Below are 18,896 nucleotides of genomic sequence, written 5' to 3' on the forward strand. Positions count from 1 at the left end.
TACAGTGGCTCTGCTATAGTATACCTCTAATAATTCAGTCACCTTAAAATAATCAGATATCAACGCTACCCAGTAATAGTGATTACAGTGCAGTTGCCTCCAGTGATCACAGGTGATATCTCCTCTGATTGGAGTCATCGTTTTTTTCCTCTATCTGGGTCCAGCCCACCATGAAGACTTATTCCAGTCATAACTCATCTCTGCACACTCTCTGCTTGTTGTTACCCCAGATGCCACTCTCAGTGCCCCTAATAGTAATAGTGCTTTCTCTGTGGCCCCACAAGTTAATAGTGCTCCTTCTGTGTCCCTAAAATTAATTGTGCCCAATCTGTGGCCTCACAAATTTAATAGTGCCCTATCTGTGCCCCTCAAAGTTATAGCTCCCCGTTTGTGGCTCCACATATTAATATTTCCCCCTCTGTGGTCCCACAAAATAATAATGCTCCATGTGTGCCCCTCAAAATTATACCGACAACTCTTTGTCCCCCATTAAGCAGAAGAATTTCCTTCAACACCGCATGGTTCCATGTAGTGCATAGCCCACTCATACCCAACTCCTGCTCTCAAAACTGAGAGCAGAAGACAAGAGGAGGGGTTATGCACTACATGAACATATGTAGCATTCAGCAGCAGTGTAAGTTAAGTGAGCCCAGCAAATCATTGGGTGAGATGGAAGGTGAGGTTTTTGTCTCTGGGCCATCCTGCCCCACCGGCTCCATAGCAGTTGCATGGTCTACCACCAATGATAGCACGCCACTGGTAGTCACTTCCATAAAAAATTCAATGTTATACAACCAGTCACTTGGGGCACTTTTAATCAGTCGCCTGTGTCTTTCCAACTGTTACAAAACTAGAACTCCCAGCATGCTCCAACCGTTTGTGGCTATTAGCAACAATTTGATAGAGTGCTCTTTAGTCAATAGATATTTGTTTACTTAGAACATTCAAAACCTGGCAGGATTGACTGATTATCTAAAGTGTATGGGGGTATTTTGACTCTCTACCATTGGCAGATGTTGAGGGGAAGAAGGATTGGGCATGTTGGATTCCATAAGCTACTTCCAAACACCAGGCAGGCTCAGCCAGTGTGTGGTCAAAAATCATATCTCTATCCAAGGCAGGAAATTTGGATGAGAGGCTTTGGGTGTCACATGGTTGCCTTGGCAATGATACCAATAATCCCTTGGCTGCATCTTTCGCTATTAGATCTAAATTAATGGCAGGAGACAAAGACGCCAGCAACACTGGAGGCACCTTTTAAATGGGTTGTCTCATGAAAAGAAGTGGTAACGCACCACTATTCCATTTATTTAAAGGGGTAGTCCCAGTTAAAAAATGTGAAAAAAAAAATACTGGCCATGAGTCAACATACCAAAAGAAACAATGTTGCCCTCTCTTCTCTCTGCTAACAGCAGAACTAAGATGATCACTGCAGCCAATCAGAGTCTGAAATACAATCAAACTCTGAGCATCATGGCGCCCAGGATGTGAGTGCTGATGCCAGTAGAATGGATGGTTACCCTGTGGCCTGTGATTGGGTGCAGCAGTCACCTGACTTCCGCTGTTGGCAGAGACCGGGATTGCGGCAGAAGCCAGTACACTCTTTCACCAGGAGAGAAGAGAGGTGAGCATAGTTTTGTTTGTTATTCTGACAACCCCACTAAATGGGCTTACCTAAGATCGCTGACTTCAGCACTTGGATGAGGCAAAAGTGCTTTTTTCCATTTTGCTCCACTAAGAAATTTTTAAAGCTTTTGCAATTCGTCCATTAAATGGTACCATTGAGGAATACAACTCGGCCCACAAAAAACAAGCTCTCGCCTAACTATGTCATCAGAGAGAAAAAAAGAGTTGGGCCGGATTCATATATGCGTCTTTACATGCGCAATACACAGTGAATAGAAGCCATTGATGTTAATAGTTTCGTTTACATGCATATATTTGTGTGTGCAATTCCATTGCGCAAACAAATATGTGTGCAGGGAAATAGAACATATGCAAGTAATTAGGCCAATTAGTCATTTCAATGTACGGGGCCATGGCTGCAGGTATCGTACTTAGAGATGAGCGAGCGCCCAAATGCTCGGGTCCGCGTTATTCGAGTCGAGCTTTTCGTAAAATTCGAGAGCTCTACTCGAGCAACGAAGCCCATTGACTACAATAGGAGACTTGAGCATTTTTGTATGTGGGACGCCGGATGCCAAGCTTTTTTTTCCCCTAGGTCTCTCTCTCTCCCCCACCCCCGCCTGGCAGACAAAAAATTTGCAGCGGGGAAGGGCCAAAAACTGGGGCGGGGTCGAATACGCCTTGATGCTCGTTCGAGTAACGAGCACCATCGAGTACGCTAATACTCGAACGAGCATCAAGCTCGGCAGAGTATGTTCGCTCAACTGTAATTGTACTCAAAAGACCAACATCTAATCCACAAAAACGTGGCACAAATGTGCACCTAAATGCACATACGCTATGGCCAGATCACACAAGTGTATGCGCTGCGTTTCTTTGGAATGGGCGTTGCATATTTGCGCATGCAAGTGCATTTTTTACTGTATTTTTTGTGCTAGCAAATCATGTTCATTTACGCAGGCTCAAAAAGGTGCGCAAATAAGGCCATGTGACTCCGGCCCTTGGCCGCCTTAACATGAGTGCAAGCATATTCGCGCGCGCCTGAGTGCTGCATTCGCCAAATGAACTATGCTTTTTTGTGCATGCATCGTCGCATTTTACTATACTTTTTGCCCCCCGCATAGCATGTTCATTTGTTGCAGCAAACAAAGCCAAACTGATTGAAATGGCTAATTAGTTCCAGATGTGTTCTTTTACCGGGGAAAATCCACAGTATTTCACGCATCTACTTGCGTATTGCGCATGCATTTGCACACCCCTCGTTGACTTCTATGTGGACCTTCGGTGCCCGAATGTGTTGAAAAATAGAGCATGTTTTTTGGGGGGGCGCGACAAAAATGTGTGTGCAAAATACGGAAATGTGAATAAACCCATCTAAATCAATGTACACGCAAATATGACCTCTGAAGCTGGCCTTGAGCTTTTTGGAAAGTCAGGAGGAAAAAACAAAAAAGAAACAACAGAATGGGCTGCAGCAGGAAGGGGTTAAACAGAGCACAAGATTTTTGTAAAATATAGATGCAGTTCCATCTGCCCTAGAGTATTACAGTGTATTATAATCTCAATTTCTATCCCCGGGAGTCCTTGGGGGAACCTTGTTCCAGCAAGACGCCCACTCACAGAATAAAAGGTTATTTTTTTTGCCTGCAGCTAATAACTCTTAATTTGACAGAGAAGAAACTGAAATCGATATTTGCATAACCCCGCCCACTTTTACACTTCTTTATCTCGTTAACAAGTTGCTTTCTCCAGCGCATTTAATGTTTATTTGAAAATAAAAAATCAGACCTATTCATCAAAATCAGCAGGGTAACCGCCCACCACCCGGCCCTCCAGCCGCCGCTCGCTGCAGCCTCCTGACTCGGGGAAACAAAATGTTTTCATGCTAGGAAGCGCTGAAGCCGCTCAGTGATTCAGAGTAAATCAGGATCTTTGAAACATCACAGCCTGCGCAAATTTATTTGCATTAGCTGTAATTTTAGGTTTTCTATTTCTGGCCTGTCTGCAACTGGCAAAGATTATTCATGTTAAAACTAATTGTTCTCAGCTGACTGCTCGGCTATTTAAATAAGGGAACTTTCCTCCTCTCGTTTATATGCAAAGCATAACCTTCAAAATGGATGGCAGCTGGTCGCCTTATTTAAAGGGGATGTGCCACTAGTACATCGCCTATTGTTTGGGTTACATTTTTATGTTTTTTCTAATTTTGCTCAATTTTTAACATTTAATAATAGGGCTGGACAAGTTGGCCAAAAACTAAAATCTCAATTTTGTTTCAACCTCTTCATTTTTATGATTTTTTTTTTTTGCTAAACAAACTAAAAATACCAAGACACCTGTTTTTTTGTTTTTTTTACATAAGGGAATCTCATACACAGCAATTCCTTAGGCCACTCCCACACAGGCGTTTGTAAAAGCACCGCATTTTTAAAAGCAGAATTTTGCAGCATTTTAGAACAGCGTCTTCAACCGCGGTCAACAGCATTTTTAACGCACCCCAGCATTGCAATGGGTGATTCGGTGCGTCAAAAACGGGCTGAACGCACGAACATAGAACATACAGCCTTTGTTTAGCGCACGTTAGAAACGGTTCGCTAAAAGACTCATCTGAAACCCCATTGAAATGAATATAGGCGCCGTACAGCGTTTTTAGTGGGCGTTTTAAACACCCGCTAAACACTGTAAAAAATGCCTGTGTGAGAGAGGCCAAATATATATTGAGTATCAGAGTTGAATGCGACAGCTCTGATCAGTACTTATCAAGTAATTGCTGTGTGTATTATTGCCTTAATGTAAAAGAATGGCCAAAAATGAGCAGGACAGCGCCTCAGACGATACTTTTATGTCAAAAGAGAAAGAGGAGGACTAACCTGGTGCATGCGGGGAGGGCATTGGGGGCAGTGCTGGTGTACAATAAGAAACCAACACTTCTTAGGTCCCATAGTGCATCCACTAGGTAGGAGAGCAGCAGAAAAACCACACTTTTGAAAAAGATTGGTGTATAAATGGAGCTACACTCATAAGGGTCGGTAGGAAAGAAGTTGATATTCACGTCACTTACATGAAGAGGAGGGGGTATGGACTCAGGTTGAGAGTACCCCATCCTTATGGAAAACCTATCAGGAAGGAATCCAGTGATCAATAGAAAAGTTCTTTAATCCAGTTACAGGGAACAAGATAGAATGCAACGCGTTTCAGCGCTATGATGCATCTTTCTGAAGCCAAAATGCATTGCATTCTACCTTGTTCCCTGTTACTGGATTCAAGAGCTTTATTTCTTGCTTTCTATTTATGTAAAAGAATGGGGTACGAACTTTAGTTAGATACACATGAAGGATGGGTTCCACTCTCTGTAGTTACCCTAGCCACCCAATGTACTATGCACATATCCCCAGTTATTCCAGCCCTCCATGTACTATGCACACTCCCTCAGTCATCACAGCCCCCATGTACTATTTACCCCCACAGTCATCCTAGCCCCTCCATGCACTATGCACACACCTTCTCTCATCACAGCCCCCCATGTACTAAAACACACCCTCTCTCATCACAGCCCCACATGTACTGTTCACACACCCTCTGTCATCACAGCCCCTTATGTACTATTTACACACCCCAAGTCATCACAACCCCCCTCCATATATTATGCACACAACCTCAGTCATCACAGCCCCCCATGTACTATTCACCCCCACAGTCATCCTAGCCCCCTCCATGCACTATGCACACACCACCAGTCATTACAGCCCCCCTCCATGCACTATGCACATACCCCCAGTTATCCCAGACCTCTCCATGCACTATGCACACTCCCCCAGTCATTATAGCCCCCCTCCATGCACTATGCACACATCCTCAGTCATTCCAGCCCTCCATGTACTATTCACACACCCCCAGTTATCCCAGACCTCTCCATGCACTATGCACACTCCCCCAGTCATCCAGTCCCCTCTATGCACTATGTACACACCCCCAGTCATCCCAGCTCCTTCCATGTACAGCATCCGAGGAGCAGGCCCACAGCCGAGGAGATAGCAGGTTAGATAAAGCCTTGTCACAGGGCTCTACTATCTCCTCCACTGGGGGTAGCACGGGACCCGACCAAGTTACCGCTGGGGGAGTTTCACAGGGAAAACCCAATCTGCGGTTTACCTTAAAGTCCTTGTGTTGCCACCGTTCCGTCCTCTGCGGTTAATCCAGTTTTTCCATAAGGCACAGTTTTTCCTACTCAGCAGAAGCTCTTTCCACAACTCACTTGCATAGACTGACTCGCAGACTGACTTTTGCAAGAAGACCCTTGCACTACACCTTGCATGCATATATATAAAACATGATCACATGACACACAACAAGATACATTTCTCAAACATAACCCATACATTAACTCATTCAGTGCTGCAGAAGTGCAATACACATCACAGATGCACACACGCACAAGACAATCCTTCAACATTATGGAGGGGCCCCGTTAACTCTGGGCCATTACAGTCTCCCCTACTTAGAACAAACCAACCCCGGCGCCTCTTCAAAACAGAGTAAATATGTGGAGTTGGTTAGTGTCAGTGTTCTACCCATCAATCATTTTGAAGAACCATCTGCGCAGTCATGGAGGGCGCCAGGTGAAACCTTAACACTTGCTCCCCCTCTGGTTACTACTCAGAGCTTACCCATCCTGGCATACTCAGACTACCTAAGACGTCACTTTCTGTGAAAAGCCTTAATGCATGATAGCGTGTATGAAAAGTGGTATGGCCATAACCACTGGACTAGACTGTTGGGCTGGATGGAATCCAGAATTCACTAACATTGCTATGGGGCACCTACATAATTCTTCTCTTCAAAGACTAGAAAAGACAAAAAGTGAATACATCACTGTACCTAGACGAAAGAATAGAAGAGGGCGACTGGCAGGTTTAAAGCACAAGGAGTAAGTGGAATGACCCTCACTTACCCTGAAAAACTATGTGAAGAGTGGTAGCTAAAGGTCAATACCCCCAGCTGAGTTGAATAGTTAAAAATGATAATGAGGCTGTATCCCCTGAGACAGACAAGATAACAGGCAGACACTGGCATACCTTAAATGGATTAGTGCTGTGTAGCATACAAACCTCCTAACTCATTTCCACATTTATCATGCAAACTTACACACAGTCAGTGTAAATGCAAATTTTTATTTTAAACTCCTGTCACACTCCTGCACATTACTTGAAAACATTGCATTAAACATTTGGTAAGGCAATTATGCAATAAAGGTTTAAAAAACAATATACATTATAAAGCTATGCAACAGGAATATAAAAACTTTTTAGTCCTTGTGGGCATAACAGGGGAAACACAGTCTCTGAAAAAGAGTCCAAAAAGAAAAACGGGAGTCTCTCAACACCATGTCACTTTGGTATAGTGAAAGATGGGCTCCTCAGCTTCAGATCCAGTACTGAATCCTGTGAGGGTAGGGTTAGTGCTCCGTGTTTCTATGCCAGTGGATGAGTACACTGAAGGACTTTTACGCAGGAAGGCTCTTACTTCCGAGTCCTCTGGGGTACTGTCCTCTGGGTCTGCTGCTGGCTCGGAACAGTCAGGTCCCAACTGCCGCCATGATGCAAAACAGTCCTCCAGACTAGCATATCTCTTCGCGGATCTCACTATCACTTCAGGGCATTCTAGAGTCTAACTCCGGGGTATCTCAGCCGGGGCAAAGAATTTTGGCCGCCATTTCACCTGGAGGAGTGCTCACACTGTGGAGGGAATTATGAACAATTCCAAATGTCAGTCCATTTTGGCACAAAACCTTCAGACCTTTGCAAAAAAAGCAGAAGAGGAATTTCACCTTTCAGCATGACAACGACCCAAAGTACACCTCCAAATCACCAAGAGAATGGCTTCACTAGAAAAAGATCAGAGTTTTAGAATGTTTCATCCAGAGCCCAGGCCTGAATCGCGTTGAAGGTCTGTGGGTTGACCTAAAGATGGCCCCACATACAAGATGCCCCGGCAATCTGACAGATTTGGGGCGCCTTGAAAGTAAGAGTTGGCAAAGATTGCCAAGTCAAGATGTGCCATGCTGATAGACACCTACCCAAAAAGACTGAATGCTGTCAGAAAGTCAAAGGGTACATCAGCAAAGTATTAGTTTTACGGTGTGTATATTTATACAACCACATTATTTTAGTTTTGGGGTTTTTTTTCACCCTAAAAGACTTCAGTTTCTTTTCCAATGAAATTGTACAGATAATGGGGCACATCGAAGGTGGAAATAAATCTGAAATGATTCATCTTTGTCAGATTTTTTTAACATGACAAAAACCTGGCATTTTTACAAAGTTGAGTAGACTTTTTATACCCACTGTACATGCATTTAAATGGAAGAAAAATTGCCCTCTCCATGTGTCCATAACCTTTTAAAATCATCTTTGGACAGATGCATTTGGAGTGCACATCCAAAATGAAGGCATTCATAACTTGAACTGGCCATCTCCATACAATACTATACACATTTGGTAACTTGAAAGTTGCACATTTTCTATCCATCAGCAAAACATTCAGCCAAGTCTTAAAAATGTAAAACCATGAAGATCCAGGTACAGTTAGTAGAATATCCAGGTTTTTAGTATTTCTGCTCTGCTTGTTCTTCAGGACTTCCTGGGTCAGTCTTTTTGCACGCTTGGAGAAGTCATTGGATCATCAAGGAGCCGACTGGAGAAACCTCTGACGTGAGTAACAACAAAGCACAACCAAAACTTGTAATATTGTTGGATTTGCTTCTAATACATTAACCAGACTCATAAAGCTGAAATCGACCTCCCCTCCTTGTTGTCACTGCTGTACCCAACTCTGACTGATTTCACAGGGCTTACTTTACGAAAAGTGAAGTTACTTAAAAGTAAGGCTGTCGAATCAGGAATCAATTTCAGGTGGAATCCGTCTGTTTTAGGTGGAGTTGGTAAAAATTTACAATATGTATTAATAAAATATGAATTATTATATAAGAGGTGAAGTCTGATGTTGTCCCTTTAGTAAATTTCTAATACCTAAGTAACATAGATCAGTCATTTTATAAGTCAGAGTTGGAGCTGGAAGATTTGCTTACCAACTCCATAGCCCTACTTATAGCTTAGCATATTTGCCAGCAGTCCTACTCCATAGGATAGGTAATAGGCCCTCACCAATCCTTAGAATGAGGTCCTGCGTCCCCCTCTTCTCCTCAATGTGGACTCACAGCACCCCACACAGGGACATGGAGACTGAATGGAGCAGTAGTCGAGCATGCGCGGTGCTTCTTCATTCATTTTAATGGGACTGACAGGAATAGCCGAGTACAGGGCTCAGCTATCACCAGCAGTCCCATGACACCTTGAATAGAGTGGCACCACACATGCTTAGTCACCACTTGGCCACCGCTCCATTTAAATGTCATCCTCACTGTATGGCATGTAGCAAGCCCACAGTGAGAGGAGTTGGGGACACGGTACTCCTGTTTTTGGGATCAGTGGGAGTCTCAGCGGTGAGACCCTTACTGATCGGACTTTTATCACGCATGGATAGATGGTAAAAGTCAATTTTGGGATTATCCCTTTAAATGGGTGCTTCTGACTATTTTGGGGGTGCCCCTAGATAGATGGGTGTGGTACTCTCAGGTATACTGCAGTTTGGATATGGGTTAAAGTATTTGCCCAGGGAGCGGAGATACTTACCCAGCTCAGTGATGGCAGAACCTCCACTTCCACAGAGAAGGGGACTACCTTAGTTATTAAAGGGAGCCTTTGATACCCATAAACTACATTATAGGGCTTCAAGGTGAGGGAACGGGGAATCTGGTAAGCTCTGTTTAATACCACTTAATTCCTCATTTCTACACTTAAAGTAGTTTAAGGTCCTCAAAGGTCATGACAGGTTCCCTTTAAAATGAACAACCAGCCCCCTGTTATGACATCGAATGCAATAAAAGAGCCATACCAAGTGACCTGATGTCAGAACCGGACTGGAAGTGGGGGTTCCAACAACACTGGACAAGGTGTTTTGCACACAGACCCCCCAACACTGCAGCAGAACATTGTTAATCATGCTAGCATGTCCATTATACAATGTGTGTGTAGACAAAAGCAAGACATTGCTTAATGGCTTCACCACATGGGCATAGCTATGGGTGCAAGGGGTTGGCAGGGCATGTGCCCCAAATGCTCTGTTGTAGGGATGGGGGTTGAGGTGCCAACAACCTACGATACCTTGGCCAGAAAATTTAGATTTAGAGCTAGAGCAATAAATTAAACGATTGCTACACCTGTGCTGCATCAGTACGGATCATCGCAGCAGATGCAGTAATGTTTGCAATGGCATAATTATAGCATTGGGCAGAAACACATTATTTTAGAACAGGGAGACGGATATAGTCATAAAGAAGTGTTTCAGGACAAAGCAATTGAATCAGTCTTTGTTCCATCTGTTACTATGGCCACCAAACAGAATCATCGGGTGAACCTGTAGTCGCTGGTAAAGGCACTGGGCGCATTGTGTAGCATAATGTTAGGACTGTAATTGTATTTCGTCTCTCACTATACTAATGACAACAGCAATGCTGTTATAGAGCTGATGATATATTTCTACTCGTACGGGGGTGGGGGATTCTTGAAGTAAAATCAAACTCAAAAATGTCTTTTTCATTCACGGACTAGAATAACAGTGCCACACCAGTCCACAGGTTGCATGTGGTACTGCAACTCAGTCTTATTCAGGTCAATTGAGCTGAACTGCAATACTAGCCATGACCTATGGACAGAAGGGTGCTGTTTCTAGAAAAGGAAGCTATGGTTATCAAATCCTTGGGTACTCAAGTAGGGAAGGAGTTAAATGGATTTATTAAGAGTTCCATTGTGATGAGCTTTTTGTATTAGACTGGATTCACACATTGTAACTGCAGAGTGCTTTTTGCAATGTGGCCGCAACATGTGAATCCAGCCTAAAAGTCACTTATAATCTGTAACAGAAATATCTAAAAGGGGTATTGCCGTCTCTGCTTTTCATAGCCAAGATGGGAATCCACTGCTGTATTTACTGGCCACCCGGCTAGTAACTACGCAAGTAGCCAAGCATTTCAGCCCAGCAATGTTTCCATAACTCCCATTAAATAGAACTATGGTAAATTTTGCCAGACCGCCTTGATAATTATACCCTAAGAAAGTAATTAATGATTTTGTGGACATATAGGGGAATGTGTGGCACATGAAGGTTGTAGTATGTGAGTTTGGGCAGAGCGTAGCGTACGTTTGTTTTCTTAAGAGATATGTCTTGATGTTCCTCAGTTAAAAATCAGTTTGTGCCTACTGTAAGAGCCCTTTGACACCCAAACCATTGTACCCCGTTTGACTAGCCCACTGACCAATAATCAATATCCCAGCAACGGTCTCTGTTTTTCATTAGTAGGTATACCTCACTCCACACTTCTGTAATATGTCATAGCTGCCTTGACTAACTGTGATCCTTACTCCTTCTATAGAAAAACCATAACGGTGGAGCATTAGAGACAGTAACCCATTGAAGTAATTTACTGTCTTCTTGGCTTTCTCCACCAACCATGCCTGATCAATCTTGCATGTACTGCGTTTCCATCCATTTTCCTACAATATCCTCATTTCTTTTGTACTGATCAAAAGGTCTAGATCTGGAAAATGTAATAGTAGAAACCATGTAGAACTATATAGCTTGGGTCTTCTCCATAGGTGGTGTGAACTAGCTCAAGGCTTCTGCTCTTCATGAGCACCATGTTAGTGGCAAACTCGAGTGCACTGAGCTAGTCTCTCACAAGAGAATGGACAAGAGTGGTAGTATGAACCAGTGAAATGCACATTAGTGCTATTAGCTATGGTACATAAAAAGAGTCTACTCAATATAGATCTGGAGGATACCAGTTGCACCAGTACCAACGAGGAAGCCTAGATGTTGTCCTTGGGACCTTGGGGGTAATGCGCAGCTTAGCAGGGACTTCTCCATGAGTCTCTTAGAAAAAAAAATAGAGGAAGGGGTAACATCAACTAGCACAGTGCACATTTTTTCTATGGTACATAAAAATTAGCAAATCCATATATGTCTCTGGATGTACCGGCACCGTTGGCCAACTTGCATTTCAGGGCAGTAGTTTTTGATAATTAATGTGTTATGTGCATTTACAAAACCACGGGCACAGATGGCGGAGAGACGTTGAGCCATTCCTGCAGAGCAGAGCTAAGGACCTAGTGTGTGGACAAATGTTTCCGGGGACCAGTCATGAGGTAGCAGCTGACATCTTGCCTGTGTGGGTACCTTAGTGCTCATCTGAAAGTCGATGACAGGTCTAATTCTCCCTTAGGTAACTGACGGATTCCAATTAATGAATAATTAAAGGATAGACTTCTAAAGTGTTTCATGCTTGTTGCATTGGCAATGTTAATTTTAGCCGCTAAGTGAATTTCTCCAGCTGGAGGTGAATCTGATTTGTTGTAAGTTTCACTATTTAAATTGAAATGAATCTAATTATGAAAAATCTACGTTTGTTCTGTATCCACGGAAGAGATGACTCTGCAAAAGTGACGATTTCTTTTCATATGCTAATAAATTCATTTTTCTTGGTGTTTTGATGATGTAAGTGTTTTGCTAAAACTTCAGATCTATTATACATGTGAAAATTGGTTCATTACATGACAGTATGTAAGTATATTTGTCAGAACTGTGGGTATGGACCCACTGTGCCACAAAGCGATTTGGGGTTAATTCCAGGGGCAGAAACAGAGGTTGCTTGGTATTCATCCATTAACCCACCAGTCAGGATATGGTCTTCGCTGCAAGGACCCTCAGGCCTCTTTCACATGGGCCTTACGATTTTCGGGCGCCGGCATCACGGCTGTAAATCGCATAAATGGCAGGAAGCCACGACCAAGTCGCGACTAAATCTCCAGTTTTCTGTCTCGCATATACACCGCAGCCCGGAATTCTGTGGGCCAGGGGGGAGAGAGAGACCTTAGCGCTGTTAGAGTCTCTCCCCTTCTCCTTGCCAGCTGATAGTGGCAGTAGAAGCTCCCATAGAAGCCTGCAAGGGGAGGGACTTTTGCAGCGCTTGCCATGCTAAATTCCCTCCTTCCCAGCTTATGGAAGCTGCAGGCAAGGCAAGGGGGAGGGACTTTAGCAACGCGAGACGCTGCTAAACTCCCTCCCTCTTCCCTTTTCTGACAGCTCTCATAGGCTCCCATTGGAGTCTATGGGAACAGCCGGCGTATCTTTTCCGGCTTGCCGATTTTACGCCCCCATCTGAACAAATGCATTGGAATCCAATCTTTCAGATGGTCGTGATTTTCGGCCATCGTTTATTGCGTCAAAACAGCCGTGATTAAATGCTCCTGTGAAAGAAGCCTCCGGCTGTTACCCCAACAGTGGTCTCCACATTGTGGCATCCAATGCAACCTGGCTAGGGTAACTGTCATGTAACTGTCATGTGGTGCTGAAGAAACAGGCAGAGATGTGGTGATAGAACAGGCCATGGGTCAGGGCAGGCAGTAGTCAGAGGTATCGTGGTTCAAAAACAAGCTGAGGTCTGGAGAGGAAAGGACAGGAAAGCTGGGTAGGACAAGCATGGGTCAAACCAGGAATCAATCAGAACAAGTGCATGCCTTTGCATACCAAACTGAACACCTGCTAGTAGGAGAGAGTGCCTAAAATAGTTAGAGGGAAGCCCAGATTGGCCAAGAATGGAAAATCTGTGTGTACGCTTAAAGGGATAGGCTGGCCGCATGCGTGCACTCTATGGAGACCAGGGAACTAACAGTAGATGGAGCATCTGTTACATAAGACACAAGGGATGTAGCTAAGGAAGGAAGGAAGTAAGGGATGCAGTGGACTGTGACCAGCCGCCATAACAATTCATAGCTACCATGCAGAAATGGCAGGAAGAGGGGCGAGTGGGTGGATTGGCAGTCCATAAGTGAGTTTGCCCCTTATTTAGTCTGTACTGCTTGTCCTTAGAGTGTTCCAGTTCAGCTATCTAGTATATGAGATGCAGGTCATCCAAATGTTGTGTGGACCGTACATAATTTTGGTCATTCATCCTCATTGATGGCTTCTGTATATGCACATTTTCTCTCTTCATGCTTGCTGAGGTGGCAGGATCTTTCTTTAGTGATGTAGTAGCTGATAGAGATGAGCGAGCGTACTCGCTAAGGCAAACTACTCGAGCGAGTAGTGCCTTATGCGAGTACCTGCCCGCTCGTCTCAAAAGATTCGGGTGTCGGCAGGGGGAAGGGAGCAGCGGGGGAGAGCGGGGAGGAACGGGGGGGGGGGGAGATCTCTCTCACTAGAGCATGCCACGGTTTGTTTGCTGCGCGAGATTTCGCGCGGCCAAATCGCGGCCATCTGCATAGGATTGCGTTTGATAACGCAATCCTATGGCAGCTTCCAGGGGCGGAAATTCCACGGGAAATCCCGCCGCGGAATTTCCGCCCGTCTGCAGGCGGCCTAAGAATATAACTAAGACATTATCTCAGACAAAACTCACCAGTCCTGACAGAAGACACTGACATGCCCCGACCACAGAGTTTCGATGGGCTGAAGGTCCTGTGGGGACATCACTGCTGTGGTAGGAGCCCTTCTGCAGTTTGGTAGGAAGTACTGTATATGGGTTCTTTTCATGCTCCGCCCCTGGTGACGTCATCACAGGTTCTGTAGGATATATAAAACACAGATCCTGACCAACAAACGAACAACACAGTTAGGGCTCTTGGAAAGGGAGGACAAAAATAACAAAATGAGAATACAACTAAGCCATTATTATCTCAGACACAACTCAGCGGTCTTGACAGAAGACACTGACATACCTCCACCACAGAGATCTGGTGAGCTAAAGAACCTGTGGTGATGTCACTGCTGTAGGAGGAGACAAGCTATGTTTGTCTTGTGTGGGATTTAATATGCATGTAGTAGAGCTGTGTGTGTGTGATGTGTGGGGATCATAATGGATGTACCATGTAGCAGAGCTGTGTGGGGTCAGGACGGATGTTGCAGAGCTCTGTGTTTGATGTGCTGTGTGTGTAATGTGTGGGGTCAGGATAGATGTAGCAGAGCTGTCTGTGTGATGTGTCAGGATCATAATGGATGTACCATGTAGCAGAGCTGTGTGGCCACCAGAAACACTGGTACTATAATTTCCTAGTAATTTCTAGTATGCTATGATGATGATCTACTGCATATAGCTTTCATTAAATTTTATTAAGACAACAGCAAAGAATGCCTCTATTCCCATGTGGTTTTGCAGCAGGCTGAATTTGCAGCTTGTGTGGCAAAAACATAGATATTTACATGGGGTTTGCTTTTGGGCTGTAAATGGTGGATCTAGCATTTAAAGAGCTGCCCTGACAGGTTTTTGGTACGTATACTATAAGTGCCAGGCCCAGACCACTATACTGTAAGTGCCACACATCTAAATTTGTCCTGATTCTATAACTTGAAACAGGTTTGTGTGCAAGTTCCATTACAGCATTAAAAAGCAGCAGGAATTCCATTACGATAACTCAACTCAAAGTTGCATCCTGGTGGTTACACCGAAAAGTTGCAGAGCATACTCAGAACACATGGTGATACTGTAACAGTCGTTTTTGGTCAAATTTATAATTTTTGCAATCCTCTAACCTCTGTATTTGCAAAACATGTGAACAGAATAATCTATTGGGTACTGATTAATATAATTACCCCCTTTCTGATTGGTAATGACAATAACAATGGTCACTTTTATTGGGACATGCATTGCCTTAGGGCTCCTTGATTCGGGTGAATTCACACAGCTAACTTACATGCGCACAAAACACGTGCCTATTAGAACCAATGGTTTCCTATGGAAACGTTCAGATGAAGGAGTTTTTGCCGTGCAAAAAGCATGCACCTAAAAAGAAAGGACATAAGTGACTGAAATGCACGCAACTCAAATTCCCTGCTCAATGCAAAAATAGGACCCGACCTTTGGTGCGCGATGCGCAGGAGTTTCCATGGGCTCATATGGGAGCTCGACAAAGGGAGGGAGTGCTGCCCTGCCACTAAACACAGAAGCACATTTGAAATGTTTTGCTGTATGCTCCTATTGGTCCCCGCGGGGATTAGAGGACTCCTCCGGGTTTCCCCTTCATCTCCACAGGGCTTGAGGGATTTCCCCGCAGTGGGGAAAGAGTGAGAGCGAGATGAAGGGAGTCCCCAGGGGAACCTCCTTCTTCTCCGTGGGGCTGGAGGAATTTCCCCCATAGCGGGGAGAAAGAGGTTCCCGGTAGGAGAGAATAAGGAAATCCCTAGCAGTGCAATGCGGGGGTTCCTCTGCAGGGGAGAATAAGGAAATCCACAGCAGTGGGGCAATCCTTCCTCCCTGCAGGGGAACCTCTCTCGCCCCACAGCGGGCTTATCCCTCCAACCCCGCTGTGCTGAAGGGAAGCCCCGTGGAGAAGGTGGTTCCCCCAGAGCTTCCCTTCATCTCTCTCTCCTCCCAGAGCAGCAGCACTTTTTTAAAACAACATGCAGCTCCCAATCATGTGAATGGGCAATTTCACCACTAATTAAGCTCGGGACTTGATAACGGGAAATCGTCCATTCACACAATTTTCTCGCAAGTTAGCTGCAATTTTTTTTGCGCAGCTAACTCATGCATGATTTTTATGTCCGTGTGAAGCAGTCGTTCGTTTCATATGCAGGATTTAGACTTATTTGCCAGTGCTGGGGTTCTCTTAGTACACACATTGGCTAACATTGGGCACCTGTCTCTAAGTCACTTGCATTACAGTCCGTTAAAGCAGGTAACATAGCACCCTGTACTGAATTTCTTGTAACCCCCCCTCACCAAAGAAAAGTAAAACAATATATATTGCACTGAAGTCTGCCTGTATTATGCTTGTATAGAAAGCACCAAAATAGCAGCATGCCTACACCAGAACAGCTCAGTGAATAATACTGTACCAGAACCAAGCTCATAAAATACATACAGCACCAGAACCAAGCTCATAATAAAAATACAGCACCAGAACCAAGCTCATCACATAGATACAATACCAGAACCAAGCTCTTAACATAAATACAGCCCTAGGACAAAGATCAGTATATAAATACAATACCACGACAAGCTCATAAAAAAACACAGCCCCAAATCGAGTTCATAACCTAAACACAATAGCAGAACTAAGTGATTATATTGAGGCATGACAATGGGCTAATAGCAGCACCTCATAACATCAGAAGGGAGAAGACAGAGCCAGGAGGAGATTGATTCATGCAGCTTGACAGGTCATCCCATGTAAAAGCACCCTTAATGTCCCTATAAAAATGCAGCATCGGTCCTACTCACCGAGTCATATCTATGGTGGTTTCCTTCACCTAGAGTAGTGATTCCGATTACGGTTCTAGACCTATATGTAAATACACTGGACAAAAAAAATGGCATATTAGCCATTTTGGAAAATCCCTTTTTTATTAGTCATATTAGCCATTTATGACCCACAGCAGCAAAATCCTCAGCTAATGGCAGATTTGCTGCGAGTTTCATCCATTTCATTGCGGAGCATGAAATCTGCACCCAATCATACCAAACAACTGACATGCTGAGAATATGTTGATTCCACTGTGGATTCTGCACTGAGTTTTTCCGCACCATATGGATGGGATTTGTTGCATTTCACCCACATGGCTTGTACTGTAAATGCTACGGATGTTCAATGCGTAAACTCCATGTGGGAAATCTGCAGCATTTACGCTCCTTGTAAATAAACCCTCAGAGGGGTCCCCTGGTACAAATCAGGGTGTTCTGCTATTGGGACTGCAATCAATCAGCTGTAATCTGTGGGATAAATTGACAGCAAGTGTGCAATTCTCCTGCAATGCCCCCGCAGGGTAAATGTAGAATTGCACGCTGCCAATAGAAATTAATGGACATACCAGGTCCTGAAAGACAAAAGACACTTTGTAGCTGCTCCCTGCTTCGATAGGCGATTATGGGAGGGTACTATTCGGGTTAACTACCCCAGACGACCTCTTTCCTCAACTGCTACCATCACCCATGGCATAGCACCCCACAGCCCACCACTCGATTCAGTTTAGACTGCTCACCCTTAATTACACAGTCTTGAATTACTGAGAAGCAAAAACCCATCAACTAGTAACATCCAGCTACTGTGTTTCTGGTACCGACTGTGTTGTTAATTAGATGTGTGGAGTGGGGGGACGTTTAATTCAACACGTCAGTCTTGTTAGGTAAGATCATATTATTGAGACTGAGCGCTGTGTATCATTCATCTTCCTCGCCTGCTGTTAACGATCTTCTACATTTACATGCCTCTACTTGCATCCCGTGGGTTTTATTTATTTCAACTTTTCTCTTCACATTTTGTTTTTGCTGTACGGATAACAGCCGCTGGAAGGGGAAATTCAGTGCGTAATACACAAGCGATGCTGATATGACTCAGAAGCTGTCATTAATATATGTATGTGGGTTAGCAATATGTGGCAATTTACTACTTGCAGAAACAGCGCACCTCTTCTCCATGGCTATGCCTGGGATTGCAGCTTAAAAGGGGTTTAACAGACACAAATACTATTGGTTACACTCGGGAACCCAGCTAATCAGTTTCGGGGATGCACGTTGTTACTCCTGTGTAGTAGGCCGCATTACACCTGCAATTACAAACACCGGCCACTACACAGGAGTTGGAGCAGCAGCAGACGCCCGCTTAGCTGATCGGCCAGGTTCCTGAGTGGCGGATGCAGTCTGATCAACTATTGATGACCTATACTCAAGATAGGTCACCAATAGTGTTTTTGCCTGGAAAGCTCCTTTAAGGGCTTCTACCCACTAGCGTTTTTTAAATACTGCGATATTGCTGTGTTTTTTTATGCACATGTCAATGGGATTTTCTAATGTTAAAAATCACATTACACAAAAATTGCAAGTTTGAATAAATACTGTGCCAGAACCATGTTCACTGCAAAATACAGAACCAGAACCAACATAATACATAAAATATGCACCATAACCAAGATTATAGCATAAATACAGCACCATAGCCAATCTCAGTACATAGCTACTACACCAGAACCAAGCTTATAGTATAAATACGGTACCATAACCAAACCCATAACATAAATACAGTGCCAGAACCAAGCTCAGAACGTAAATACAGCACTAGAACCAATCTAAGTACATAGATACTGTACCAGAAGCAATCTCAAAACTTATTTTGCAACTCTAGTTGTGACTACAGTAGAAGACGCTCTCAGTATTTGTCTAG

At 44.1% G+C, this 18,896-nt stretch overlaps 1 protein-coding gene across 1 annotated transcript in view; it reads left to right on the top strand.

Moving 5' to 3' along the window:
• CPNE9 (copine family member 9) overlaps positions 1-18,896 on the top strand; it is a 271,252-nt gene that overhangs the window by 118,159 nt on the left and 134,197 nt on the right. Inside the window, exon 6 of the mRNA XM_066596738.1 lies at positions 8,260-8,336. Coding sequence (XP_066452835.1) covers positions 8,260-8,336 — 77 coding nt within the window. The remainder of the gene's footprint in view (positions 1-8,259; positions 8,337-18,896) is intronic.

The sequence above is a fragment of the Eleutherodactylus coqui genome, chromosome 3 (assembly GCF_035609145.1).
Source record: "Eleutherodactylus coqui strain aEleCoq1 chromosome 3, aEleCoq1.hap1, whole genome shotgun sequence".
Taxonomy (NCBI): Eukaryota; Metazoa; Chordata; class Amphibia; order Anura; family Eleutherodactylidae; genus Eleutherodactylus; species Eleutherodactylus coqui.